Genomic DNA, 14,611 nt, shown 5'->3' with positions numbered 1-14,611 from the left:
TTCTTGTCAACAACAGAGACTTTCCTTTGAAGTTTGCCTACTTCAAAGGCAGAAAGGGGTATAAGTAGTTGTAGGAAACTTGCCTGGTGTGTGGTGGGTACCCAAGGTACGTACACCTTATATCAGGTCCAGGTATACCCTCTTAGTGAAGTGTAGGCAGTGTCTAGAAGCCAGGCTCTCTAGAGGTAGCTGTGGATGAGCAGCCAAGGCTTATGTAGGAGACATGCAAAGCTCATGCAATACCAATGTAGTCACAGCACCTACACACATGCAAGAAAACACTCAGTTGTACAAAAATAAAGATACTTTATTTTTGGAACACAATACCACAAAATACTAGAAGGGCAACCCTTCAATAGGAGGTAAGTAATACACAAAATATATACATTAGCAATCAGAAATAGGCATAGAAAATGTTAAAAACTGTGCCCAATAGTGACCCTATAAAAAAATGGAATGTGAACACAGGACCCCCACCTAGGTAAGTGAAATGTGTAGAGGGGAGCTGGGAGTACTAGAAAACCACAGAGATAAGTAACACAGTACCCCCCAGCAACCATGAAAGCAGGAGTAAATCACTAGATTTCCCCAAAACCATCCAAAAGAATGAAAAGAAGAAAAAGAAGATACCCAGACAAGACTGAAAGAAACCAACAGTGGATTCCTGAAGAAGAAGACCTGTGGAGAGAGGAGACCAAGACCAAAAGTCACAGTGGAGTCCAGGAGGAGTAGGAGCTACTACCCATCCAGCAGCACTTGCAGGGGTTGGTAGATGGTGAGCAAGAACAGGTCAGCGATGCAGCCCTAGAGCCGGAGAAGAGTTCCTGATAGATGCAGAAGATGTCCCACGTTGGACAGAAGATTGCAGATGGGTGTCGGTGCAGGAATTCTACCAACAAGCCTTGGCAAGGGCAAACTCGTGCTTAGTGGAAAAGTGGTGCCACTGGGGACTAGCAAGGCCCAGGAGGACTTAACCTAGGAGGGGGGGGTCACAAGGGACCCTCAGCATTGCAGAGAGTCCACAGGAACAGTGACAGCACTAACAGGAGTCCCATAGGATGGGGACACAGGAGTCGCAGAAGGAGTCCACGCAGCACTACAAAGGAGGATCCCACGCCGCCGGAGAGCCATGCAGAAGGCTGTGCTTTGCAGGAAGGAGTGCTGGTGGCTGGAGCTACACGTCACTTGAAGATCCCTTGGAGGAGATGTCAACAAGCCTAGGCAGCTGAAAAAGACGCAGTGCATGGGGGTGCTGTCCTGGTTGGGAAGGCAAAGAGTTACCTCCACCAAAGTTGGACAGCTGGCAGAGAGGACCAAGAGGATTACTCTGGATCACCACCCATGATGCAGGATCCAGCAAGCTCAAGATGAAGGGTTGTTGTTTGCTGTAGGTGCCTGCGGTTGCAGCGGAGTGACTCATTCACTCCAAGGGAGATTCCTCCTTCTTCTTGTGCAGGCTGAAAGGTTGCTGTCTTCTGAGGATGCACAGCTGGGGAAATGTTGCAAAGCTGGCAGGAGTTGTGGAAACAATGTTGCAGAAAAGTCTTCTTCATTGATTGCAGCATTCTCGGGTCGTGGAGGGTCCAGTCACAGTTCCAGTGGCCAGAAGACAAAGTGGAGGTTGCAGAGGAATCCTGCTGGAGTCTTGCAAGCCGAATCTGAGGAACCACCCCAGAGGAAGACCCTAATAGCCCTGAAAGGGGGATTGGTCACCTAGCCAGGTAAGCACCTATCAGGAGGGGGCTGTGACGTCACGTACCTGGACTGGCCACTCAGATGCTCCCAGAGTTCCCTGCCAACTTTGGAAGCAAGATGGCAGAGCCCATTGACCCTCTGGAGGAGCACTGAGCACCATCCCTGGGGTGGTGATAAACGGTGGAGTGGTCACTCCCATTTCCACTGTCCAGTTTCATGCCAGAGCAGGGAATGGGGGTCCCTGAACTGGTGTGGATTGGTTTATGCATGAGGGCACCAAATGTGCCCTTCAAAGCATACCAGTGGCCTGGGGAGGCTACCCCTCCAAAGCCAGTCACACCTATTTCCAAAGGGAGAGGGTGTTACCGCCCTCTCCCAAAATAAATCATTTGTTCTGCCTTCCTGGGCTTGATCAGATCGAGCAGCAGGAGGGCGGAAATCTGTCTGCGGGGTGGCAGCAGCTTGGGCTGCCCAGAAAACACTGTAAGACTGGTGGTAGCAATACTGGTGGTCCTCTAAGGAGTCCCTAGAGTGCATGGAATCATACTTCCAGTACTTGCAACAGTATTGGGGTATGATTCCGACACACCAGAACATCTGTTGGGGCTCTTTCCTGGTTGTGGAGGGCCCACTCAGTGAAGTTGCTTAAATTTAGTCTACTGTTCGGGAGATTCACTCAGGATATGCAGAAACAGGGCTATAATATATTTCCTTAAGTCAGTTCCTTCGGCGTTAGTAGGCACCCCTCAGATGCGGATATTATTCCACCTAGACTGATTCTCTAGGTCTTCTGTATGCGCCTGAAGATCCAGTTGCTGATCTTTGAGTCAGGTGATTTCTTGTTGGAGCTATTTTATCTCTTCACTCTGGCCGGCATCTGTATCCTCTAATGGGGAGACCCTCTGCCCGACACCATCCAAGTCGCAGCATATGCCTCACAAGTCCGCTGAAAGGTCCTTCTTGACAGCCTGTAGGTCATCAGAAAGGAAGGCGAATAAAGCCCCCAGGAAAGTGAGTGTCAGTGAGCTATCTGTGTCATCCTTTTCCGGTGAGTGTTCAGCTCCACTTCCAGATGTCTTATATCCTGCTTGACCCCCCGAAGGATGCATTAGCATGTCCTGGAGGGAGTGGTCCTTCTTGCTCCTGGTTGCGGACATTGTTGCAGCGACCTCACAAGACCAGGAAACACCATTGAACCAGGTAAGTGCCAGGGTGCCCTGATACTCCCTGAATCAAGCTAGAGCCCCCAAGTATAGAGGTGGGGTATGCTGCCTCTGTGAGGCTTCTAGAAGGGAGTGGGCGAAGGATGCAGGGAGGTCAGCCGTACCACTGATGTGCCTTGCCAAAATGCACCTTCAGAGCCTGCCCCAGTCTCATGCATTGCCCATTCATTAAATGTAGGAGGCAGGGGAGGGCGTCACCATCATGTTGCTCAGCCGCTTAGCAGAGAGCAGAAGAGCCAGGGCATCACAAGGCTCACTTCGTCAAGGGCGGAGCCACTCACCACCATCTCATAAGCTGCTGAGGAGGTCCCTTGGCAATCCAGGGCTCCGATGCCTCAACCATACAGGTGCAGATCCGCTCTGGGGGACGTGCCTAGTGGCTGTCGTGGCCCATACCTAGTATCTTCCTCCCATGGGCGCTGCCACCGAAAGGAGCCTTGTCAGTGCCGGGGGTGGTCAGAGTCAAAAAGCAGCTCTCAGGATGCCCTGGTGGCCACTGTGGCCCCTCCTCACTAGGAAGGGGAGGCTGGGGATACAAAGAATTCAGCAGAAAGAGCGTGGTTAGAGCTATTCGTGTCAGAGAGATGAGGAAGCACCTCTTGGTTGCCGGCCATTATGGCCACACCGCTCCTGATTCTATTTTTAAAAGTTTTGTGGGTATTAAACACAAATAAATTCATTTAGGATGTCATTCTTAGACATCACAGAGTAATTGCAACATTCTATTAATATTATTGTTTTGAAATGAATCACTTGTTGGCCCTTTTACCTATCTTATTATAGACAATCCTCACCTCGGCATTGCCCTAAGGACGTATGAGACACCATTACAATGCGCATTTCCACTTCCGGTTCTACTGCACTACGCTTTGCTGCCCATGTGATTAGGTTGGCAAAGAAGTTTCTCAACTCTAGCAAGCTTTTTAAAATCCAATGGATGTAACATCTTCATGTCTGGGCAACGGTTACAAAGCTGAAGGCCCCCATCTCCAGCAAAGAAAATGAAAATCCCTCTGGGGATCAGTTTCTAAGCACTAGAATCCGAGGTTGTGTGGGTATACACTTCTAGGAAGGGGCCTTGGTTTATGAAAGAAAATGGGGGAAAACATTGAGGAGGAGAGTAGGGTAAAGATATGTCATAAGACTGTGCTACTCTCTCTTATAATTAAGTGTTATTGCCTGCTTCTTAGAGCATTAACAGCATTTAACATCCTCCGAAGAAAAGGGCAATTAGCTGTTGATAAAACCTGAACCAATGTGGCAGTACAGATAATACAAGTCTTCCCTCTGTACTCACCTATCTAACCTAACGCAGCCAAAAAACATACCCACCCCTCTGTCTGCTTCATTTCCCTGGAAGTGAACCTTTAAAATGCTAGAGAACAACGACCGTGTATTAAGCTTTCTGACTGACTGAAACAATCTCAGCATTGAATACTGTTCCACCTGTCGAATCTCTGCACTCGGTAACTTGCACCTCTGATTCCTAGATAGATGTCACAGAATTAATCAATACAATTCACGTAGATTGTCCCGATAGGATTGTGGTCAACATGTATATCGCTGGGTATATAACAGTATATAATTTTATCTTGCATCCAGCGCATGAATATCGCCAATTCCCCAAGCCCCGCAACTCGTGCTCCCAAGATGGTCCTGAATTCATGCACTTGGAATCAGCAAATAAAATAAAACAATTCTTTAAACTAAGAAAAGAGAAAGGGGCATGTTTTTGACGTTAATCTTTGCGGACTGGTGAGGTGGAAGGAGTCTGTAATCAGTCTGCGGGGTGAGGAGACCTTCACATATATTGGGGTGGCTGGCGGTTTTGAGAGGTCGGAGGTTTCCAAAACTCATCTTCTGAAACATTCCGTATGGCCCCTAATCACTGATACAAATCCCCTGGGGCAAGACAAATATTCAAGGAATTTTTCGGATTCCTCACTTTATTACCTCACAGACAAATGTAGGCAGCCCAGATTCCATACTTCTGTGCTGTCATTTCGCCTTCTGGACCTTCCGGTAGCTTCCATGTGATGTCTGACAACTTCAGCCAATCCTGACTATTTAACAAAAAGCACTTTTCAAGTTTGTTTCATTGTCGCACTCCCACAATTTTGAAAGTAAAACTATAATTCCCAGAATGCAACCTGGAGGTGGCTACAACGCCAGGGCTGGCTGACCTGTGCCTCCCCAATGAAGGAAAGCTGGGTCAGCGCACTGGGCATTATGCAGGGGTGCAGTGAATATGAAAGAATTCACTGGAGACACAGTGCAGTGGCTAGGCTACTGACTTTGGGAACAGTAGACCTCTATACCAATCCCAGCTTTGGCTCTTCACCAAACATTGTGTGATTCTGGACAGATCACTTGCTCTTTGTGTGCTTCAAGTTGTAAAAATGCATTATATAAAAAGTGGACCATGCAAATATGTAAAACTCCACTTGGTGTACATGATCTTGATTCATTTTTAAACCTCCATTTACGTACCGCAACTTTCCCAATAACTGTTTTCATACAAACTAGAGACCACAGAGCCAACTCAGCTCGATTTATACACTACCGTAAAATGATACTTGAAGAGTAATTACAGTTCATAGATCGCTGAGTCTCTACTACATGCACCTAGAGTCGAGTCAATAGCAGATAGCACTGTAAATAATATTGTACGTAAGCATACAGAACAAATACATGTCATGTCACGGTAAACAATTGTAAAGTCATAGATCATGCATGCAGGAATCAGAATCCATTATAACTCACCCCCTACATTATGTATTCACCCGAACTGCTAAATGTCCTGTGTGACAACCTATATTTACTATGTACAGCAGGTCTTGTCGAAATGCTCTAAGGTGTGCAAACAAAAAGAATAAAAATAAACAGAGGAGACTGCTGTTCTTCAGCCATTAGCAGTTTCGGAGAGCACTCGGTCTTTACTTATTCATACAATGTATATTTTTTGTCACTTTCTATTGACGGTGTTTACCAGTTGTATGGCACTTTGTGGTATTTTGCTTTGCTTGTAGGCGGTGAATGCATAAAGCCGTACATGATTAAAGCCGTTTATATTGTCGAACTGGTACCCTGGGTTGAGCCTCCCCTCCATTTAGGCCTGAATGTTGTAAGCAAAGACAACCACATATTGTATACAGTAAAAAAAGACCTAGCACGTATGTTTTTATTTTGTGCATGTACTCCAAAGAAACATGGCTCCATTCAACACATGTTTTGCCCCAAGGCCTCTGGCGTCTGCAGGGATCAAGTGCAGGGTTTAACATTGAATATGAAGAAGATTGTTTTCTGAAGCTCTCAAAGTTAGATTATGTTTTCATTCCATAGTGGTTTTCCATTTTGCAGTTAAAGAACTAGACTGTGAAAAAAAACCTCAGGCGAAACACGTGTCAGCTGCACCAATCATTCTCTGGACTAACTAGATGCACACAAAATAAACATGAGGCACTCGATCTTGATGTTATACATCACATCCGACTGTATTTATTTCCTCTTTAAATATATTTAAACACCAATATACACATGCACAGAGCTTCTTAGACAAGCCACCCAAGTGCCGGCCTCAGCACTCAAGATCAGTACACTGCGAATGGAACTGTTCCTGGAAACTTGGGAGGCAGCATGGCTTAGCCAATAAGTTGGTGTGCCTGAAAGTGTATTAGCTGGTCGAACTGTATGCACTTATGTCAGTAAGACTATATGAGCCTAGGTTGTTGTGCTCGGACTATATCTGCCTGAGTTGTTGAGACTGTCTATACTTCAGTCAGTGGGACTGCAGGTTCCTGGGATATACGGGCTGCATTCACCTGAGTCTGGGAGACATTATGAGTTTTAAATGTCCCTGAATTGGTTAGGCTGTGTGTTGCCTAAGTCAGATGGACTATGCCTGTATTGGCACGAGTGTATGTGCAGGTCATTGTAAATCCACATGCGGGGAAGGTAGGTATGTACCTGAGTTGGTAGGAATGTGTGTGTGCCCGAGTCAGTGGACTGAATGTGCCTGTGCTGACAGGGATCTATGTGCCTGAATCAATGGGACTGCATATGCCTGTGTTGGCAGAAGTGTATGTGTGTGCCATCATTAGATGGAGTATGCATGACTGTACTGGCAGGAGTGCATGTGCGTTTGTTGATAGGATGATTGTATAAACCTGAGTCTGTGTGACAGCATGAGCCTCAACTGCAGAATGATGTGAACTTGAGTTGGTGGACCGTAGACATCTTTTATTGGAAATGCATGCCGTTAAGGCTGTATCGGCCTCGATTGGGGGGACTGTGTGTGCCTGTATTGGCAGGGGTGTATGTGTAAGTCAGTGGGAGTGGATGTGCCTTTGCTGGTGGGCATACGCAGGAGCTGGTAGGACTGTATCTGCTTCAGCCAGTGGACCTTGGAAGCCTGTCTTGTCAGGCTTCCATGCACCTAAACCTGTAGGAAACCGTATGTCTGTGGCGGCAGGAATGTACGCGCACAAATCATAGGGGTGTATGTGCATGAGTTGATGGGAGGCACGTACCTGAATTGATGGGACTGATGTCTTAGTTGGAAGAGTCCATATGTGTGAGTTTGGTGGAGTGTATGTACTAGGCTTGGTGAGACTGATTAGTCCGAAGTCAGTGGGGATTGTATGTACCTGAGGCGATGATACTGTAGGAGCCTTAGCTGACTGTACTGCATGTACCTGAGTTAGTCGGACTTTAGGAGCACACTATCTGCACCTGAATCAGTGTGACAAGATTTGAATGAATTAGAGGAGTTATACGTGCCTGTTAGTAAAGTCGGTAGAAGTGTATGTGTCTCAGTTGGTGGCAGTGTAGGTACACAGGTTGCTCGGAGTGGACCTTCTGACTGGCACGGGGGTACACCTGAGTCAGTGGGAAGGTATTCACCTCAATAGGTGGAACATTTCTGAAGCAGAATTCGTGGGTTGTTGGTCTGAATTGCTGGGCTGTATGTTTCTCATCAATGACTTGGTTTGGGCCGAGAGTACAGGAAGCGAGCCGCTTGGAGTTAATGTGCTTGAGCCAGTTGGACTGAATAGTCCTATTCTGGTGGGGCTACATACACCTAGGTTGGTCGGAGTGTATATGCCTAAAATGGCAGACTTTACCTGACTTTTACAAAACATGCAGGTTCTTATCAACTCTAAATGTATATTAAAGTAAAAAGCAGTAGAAGACGGCCAGTGCAAGAAACATTATCGGCATGCCTGGTCTAACAATAAACATTGTTTTTCTGTCTTTATTCTGTTCATTGAAAGTATGGAAAGAATGAACACGACCTTGGGTAAAAGCTGAGTGACATATGTAGTCACAAAGTGGGCACCCGTTAAAATGAATATCATTCTACAAATTTCCTTGTCAGAACCCAGTATGTTATGAAACATTACTCAAATAATAATAGGGCTTAATGCGCAGAGTCCGCCTCCTACCTCCTTCACCAGGCCGGAAGTCATCTGTGTGTTCATGGACTGAAAGCTCAGTTACGACGGAGTCCACTTTTGAGGACCGGAATGAAAAAAGATAAAGAAAATTAGGTTCCCTGGATGAAAATGTCAATTTCAACCACCTATCAACCGTCTGCGCCAGACCCAGGGACATGGGCATGAAGGCAGAATTTTGATGTTGCTTATCCAATCAAGGTGAATCTGTTTCATGGTTGGCCAATTCTTCGAAGCAGGAAATGACAAACCCTGGCAGAATACATGAGCTGAGAAAACAAATGTACCCGCCACATTCCCCAGAGGACGAGGCTCACATGACTTAACAAATACATCTCTTGTGATATAAATAAATATTGTTTTGACCAACAAGGAACATGTCTTTCTTATAAAGGTAGGTCACAAGGACTTCATCAGACCCTCCTACCTCGAAGGAAAATATCATGATACCTTTCTCTGCCAACTACTTCATAATCGATCTGTCTCTAGGAAACACGGGGGTGAAGTGAGAAGACATCCTATGTCAATATAAAATAGTTCTAAAGCCCCCAATGTAAATTGTAACATTCTCGCATCGCCTCTACCTAGAGCACTGTGTAGTGTTCCTTAATGATATACACATAATGAGGATGGCAACACGGGTAAAAGTTCCAAGATCCTGCTTTTTTTTCTTTGTCTGGGATGAAACATAGTTTAATGTACTTCCACACAGACTTGAATAATGCGCTGCAAATCTTTAAAACTACACAATCACAATAAAAAGATGTAAAATTAACATTTTTTACAGTCTTGCAGAAACATGTCACCTTAATTTCTAAATCAGTCAGCCATTTAAAGTTATTTGGCTTGTTTGCTCTTCCATGTCGAACAAAAAAGTGTGGATCAGGAACAGTGGAATTATTTTGGTAGACTACGTGCCCCAGTCTTGCATCAACTAGGTCCCTTACATTTTTGCACTTGTCCATTGTTTGGCATAATTGGCATCGGGTGGCTCTCCTAACATTTTGATTGTGGAGAAGTGTGACTGATACCAATATTTTGGTCCTCAAATGTTTTGTAGTTGTAATATTTCAACCGTTGGTTGTACTTTTAATGTTAAAGAAGGGATTGTCTGGTGCGTAATATGTTCATATCAGAGTTTCTGAAGAAACGGACAAGGGGTGTTGAGGAGATATTAAGGCTCAGAGTGACACACTTTTGGATCCTGCAAGCCACATATATATGGGCTAAAAACAACTATTGTACCTCAGAAGGATATTGAAATACAATGATGAGTTCCATGGCCATATAAAGAAATGAGGACATAAGCTGAGTTCCTTTACAAGCTTAGGAAACACCTAGGTGACGTTTAATAATTTTATAGTGTATAGTAAATAATATATTATCCCTTATAATGCATTGTAACACCACCATCACCGTAACCCCAAACGCCTTTCATCCCTAACCCCAACCATCTGTTAAATACTAGGGCCCAGTTCAAAGTAGGAGGTTACATTCTAATATCTGTGGATAAGACAGCATTACAATTGTCAATAGCTCAACAGTACGCAGTTTTCCTCTGCCAGATATCAGGAGAAAGGGTCTTTGAACAGGCCAAAAATGCAGATTTCAGGGCGATCTAAAACTCAGAATTAGAGATGTATACAGCACTGGGTCAATATAGCGCAAATGTATATGTCTGCTTCTTAAAGGGTCACTTCCTGGATAGAAGAAAACATCAACTAATATCTTATGTGTCCCTGAATTTAGACTGCTCTGTAAACATTATGGCCCTGATTTATACTTTTTTGCGCCACATTAGTGTCATTTTTTAATGCAAAAATTATGCAAATGTGGCGCAAGAAAATTATAAATCAGGTCCTATATCTGCCTGTAAATGAGATGTGCCTTTGGAAGATTGGGGCACAAGTGATTTTCTACTCTGTTCTCAAGCACACGCACTACTCCTACATGAGGTCCCTGCTCCGTTTTATCTGAAATTATATAAATCTTCTCATTGCTTTTTTTTAAAGGTTGTTTCACAGTGTTAACGTTTCTTCTTCTACCTTCTCACATTTTTCTCAATGGGCTGTGCTTTTCACTCTGTGGTTGGGGGCATGCCGGGCCCTGGAAATTATCAATTGGTGTGGAGGGGGTGAAACCTCCCTGCCAGCTGGTGAACTATCACTTTCACCTCGATCACTATCCTCAGGTAAGCTGGAGGATAAGTGATCTGATGCAATTTGTCACATTAACGAGGTGGTGGGTGGCCTGATCTCATTTCCTCACATCCTTCACAACAAAGGTCAGTTCTCAGTGAGCTCCTCCAAGAGATTCCCACTAATGCTGAATTATTTTCAAAGGTAATGTTTGAGAACAGATCATAGTGTGATCATCCTTCCACTTAACATAGGAACACCCACTGTGTCTTACGGGGAGAGTGGGAGATTTCCAGAATTGCTGGTGTTTCAGTTATGATAAGACGACTGGTTTGCATGATATGAAGTCCTGCAGGCTTTAAGGGACTTGCCTGCCCCAGCCCTAGTGTCGTGGTACAAGTGATCTGCTATGGCTGTGTTCACCCTTGCCCAGCAGGAATCACAATGGTCCTAAGGTTTCTCACCTGCCTCTTCCACATCCTCAGTGGCCTTTCAAGGGCTCATTTAACTTATATATGTTTCCCAGACTCTACCAGCCTTCAAGCAGAGTGGCTGTCATGTGACTGGGCCCGCCTTTGGCCACCGGGCCTTTGTTAAACTCTTACATATTGAGCAGCTATTCTCCAACTCTATCATCTTCCAGGGCTCATGTAACTTCTGGTTGACTCTACCCATTGTCCACTGGCCTAGTGAAGACTATACTGCTCTTATTCACTTCTAGCTCAGTCTCCCCCAGGCTAGTGAAGCGCATGCCAGCTGTATATTTAAGGACAGCAGGGGACCTGGAGATAACATGATATGTCCAAAATCAGATTAAGTGTCACATGGGACATGGGGTTCGATCATTGCTCTCTCCGTTTCAAAGGGCAAGGCTTCTGAAGGTAGCTTCATCCTTAAAGAACACCTTCCCATTAATGTGCAAAAAGAGAAACTGAACCCAGGGAGCAACCTGCAAGACTATTGTTCAGCTGTAAGATGTGGATAAACCACGGGCGGATTTACCGATTCCCTGCTACCTAAATCCACCCATTACGAGAACAGGTCCCTGAAATGGGGAAAAACCTGCAGGACCTGGAATTACTGGATACTTTCCATCAGGTTTGCCCTTTTCCTGAGACTTTTCTGTTCAGATATACCACCTGCTCTTAGCAGGTGGTAAATGTGAATGGGGTCCAAAGTGGGTTGCTGTGCAGGTGGTGGAAAGTCAAGAAAGGAGGCTGGCATCAGGCCTAGTTCCAGGGCTGCAGAGGGAAGTGTTGCATGGGTGCCCGTGTTCATGTCGGGGTTGAGTCACCTTTGACCCTAAGGTTCTGCTTTACTCTTTTGTTTTTCCAGGTGCGTTTTAGCGCCCACTAAAATCGGACTTGGTATCCTCGCACTAGGTAATTTCAGGTAATTTCAGGTGCTAGAAGGCTCTAAACGGGATTGCGTGGTCCCTTCCCAGAGGATAGCATTCGGACAGCTCGTTATAAGGGAATAAGTGTATACAATGTAACTTTTCAATTTCCTTACGAAAGTATCAGCACATTTTACCAACAGCATGTATTACAAGAAGGAATGAATGCTACAGTACAATGTAATCATTTATCATTCTGTATCTCCTGAATCAGGGCCCACACTACCGCGTAAGTGGGTGGGAGTGCCTATTGCGCTTGTGTAGTGTACTGCAACCTGTATTGGTTTACTGATGGATTTATTTGTTCAGTCTTTTTTCTACATCTTTAAAGATGACTCTGTCTCTTTCCAAGTCTTTAAGCCTATTTTGATGGGTGCATTCGTTTCTGTCTGTTGACTTCCAACAGTGTCACTGCCTGGGCAAGTGCCGACATGTCCCGCTCTCTGTCAGTGGCACCAGTCAGAGGCGTGGTGTGAGTGGCATCAGATACATAAAAAGGTGGAAAATGCCTCTCAGGATTGCCTTTGTGCAGGAAGATGTCTCTTCCTCCACAAAAACAATCCTGCTTACAACACAGGCACCATTGAAACATGGTGCAAGGGTTCCTGTGTTGGCGCTAGGCATTCAAAGGTGCACCAGCCCAAGGAAATGATAGGAATGCACCTTATGATGTTAAATATGATGCATTCCTGCCCTTTCACGCAGTGCAGCACAGCAAGATGGCTTGTTGCGTTGCGCTGAGTGAAAGTATGATAAATAAGCCCCTGTGCCTAGACAAGCTCTAAGACTTTTCCTTTCAACACCTCAGTCAGGGGTACTAAGCACTATTTAAATTTACAATTTACAATTACAGTGTAGCACACTTTAGGGCTAGATTTACCAGCATTTTGTGTGTGTTTGCCTCACAAAGTAATGCAAACCAGCACAAAATGTTTTTTTTTACATTTACTTTCCAGCGTAAAAATTGTTTTGCGTTGGAAACTGGCTAAAAGTTATACAAAGTAGCACAAAGCTTTGCGTTACTTAGTGTCAAGTGGGCATTACATGGGTGTTCACATGCAACCACCCATGCTTTTTCATGAAAAACCCCATCTAATAAAAATCTGAGACAGAGTTTTGTGTAAAAAATTAACACCATGTGAAAGCAGACGAGAAAAGGAGACATGTTTTCATTTCTCCTTTCTTTTCGGACTTTGAAGGTGTGCTGCACTGTACAGCACAGCAAACATACAAAATAGGGAAAGTTTTAAAAGTTGTCTCAGCATAGTATTTATCCTGAAAGGTATTCTTTCAGTACAAAATCTATGCTAGACTCATACACACACCCTTGCACTTTGGTGCAAAGGTGTACGTGTGGCGCACAGCAGCAAAATTCTGCACAGGCGTTAGGGAGAAGGGAGGAGACTGCCATATCTGTGTTGATATAGCACTCTCCTGTCACGCAATGCAAAGCAGCATTTTTGGCTGCTGTACTGCGTTGGGTGACACCTTGCTAAATCTAGCGAGCAAAGTTGGAAAAGAAAGAAGAAATAAAAGTATCTCTTTTAATATCTGCTTCAGAGTGGAGTTCTATGTGGTGCGAAACCCTGTCTACTATTGTTAGTAGAGAGGGTTTTGTGCCAAAAAACATGGGTGGTAACACAGAAACTCCCATGTACCACCCATGTAACGCCCTCTGGTGCACAGTAATGCAAAGCAGTACTCTACGTTTCTTTGCATTACTGCATTACTTTTAGGCAACTTTCCAGTTCAAAACAAGTTTTGCACTGGAAAGTAAATCCAACAAAAACTTTCTTGCTTAGGTTTGCATCACTTTTGAGATACAAAACCAATGCAAAACCTTTGTATATCTGGTCCTTCGTCTTTCTTCTGTGCTTCTTCCCCTTCATCTTCTACTGGTAATTAAGTCCAGCTTTTAAAGCTAGCTCAGCATTTCTATCCAGTAGACCTTATCAGTGGTCGCCAGTACTGCAAATTGAGCTCATTGTTCCATAGTGAGATAATGCAATGCTTCAAGGGAAGTTTTGTATGAACGTGCTTCTTGTGGTTGAAGCACAACTGAGGTGCACCATTCTGCAGCCACAACCATGGGGATACAAGAGTCTAAACATGAAATAGGTGAACTATGTTTAGAGATATATAAAGAGAATCAACCGGGTCTACCTGAGCAAGTCTAGCAAGTAGTTTGCAGCCTTCATCACTGAATGATGTGGAGGAGAGGACAAGTCAGATTCTAGGGTAAAGCCCACATTCTTCATATTATGTGAAGGGTAAAAGGACCTCTTTGAAACCACTGTGAGCTGAATGATAACAAAAAGACTGAAATACTCACATTGGCGTGTACTTCCAATTGTCTTTTAGATGCATAAGCATCTCTTCTTATCTATATACATATGCTCCAGCCACAGACTTATATTAAGGTGATTCTTTCTTGCCACATCCAGTTAGCGATGGATATCCACTTCAATAAAGTACACCTGGAAGTTAAGGTAGAAGTGCGCAATGATACTCAATTTGGTGGATTATTAGGACATGGTGTGCACAGGATGATTGGATTATCAGAATGTCAATTCGTTCCTGTAGACAGGTAAGTAATGTTGGTGAATCCCTATGGCACATGTCACTTTAACACCAAAGAGCATTAAGGTGGCTGGTTGGTTTTCCAGGATGGTGAAGAGGTCATCTTGATGTCAGTCAGGAAATCCA

The 14,611-nt window shown here is 44.6% G+C and overlaps 1 protein-coding gene across 3 annotated transcripts in view; it reads right to left on the bottom strand.

Annotated features, from left to right (window-relative positions):
• ABCA4 (ATP binding cassette subfamily A member 4) overlaps positions 1-14,611 on the bottom strand; it is a 1,046,570-nt gene that overhangs the window by 399,307 nt on the left and 632,652 nt on the right. For all 3 annotated transcript variants that reach the window (XM_069231419.1, XM_069231421.1, XM_069231420.1), the window contains one exon: positions 8,363-8,428. In XM_069231419.1, the coding sequence (XP_069087520.1) occupies positions 8,363-8,428 (66 nt within the window). The remainder of the gene's footprint in view (positions 1-8,362; positions 8,429-14,611) is intronic.

This window comes from Pleurodeles waltl, chromosome 4_2, assembly GCF_031143425.1.
Source record: "Pleurodeles waltl isolate 20211129_DDA chromosome 4_2, aPleWal1.hap1.20221129, whole genome shotgun sequence".
Lineage (NCBI taxonomy): Eukaryota > Metazoa > Chordata > Amphibia > Caudata > Salamandridae > Pleurodeles > Pleurodeles waltl.
This window is presented reverse-complemented; position numbering and strand designations above follow the sequence as displayed.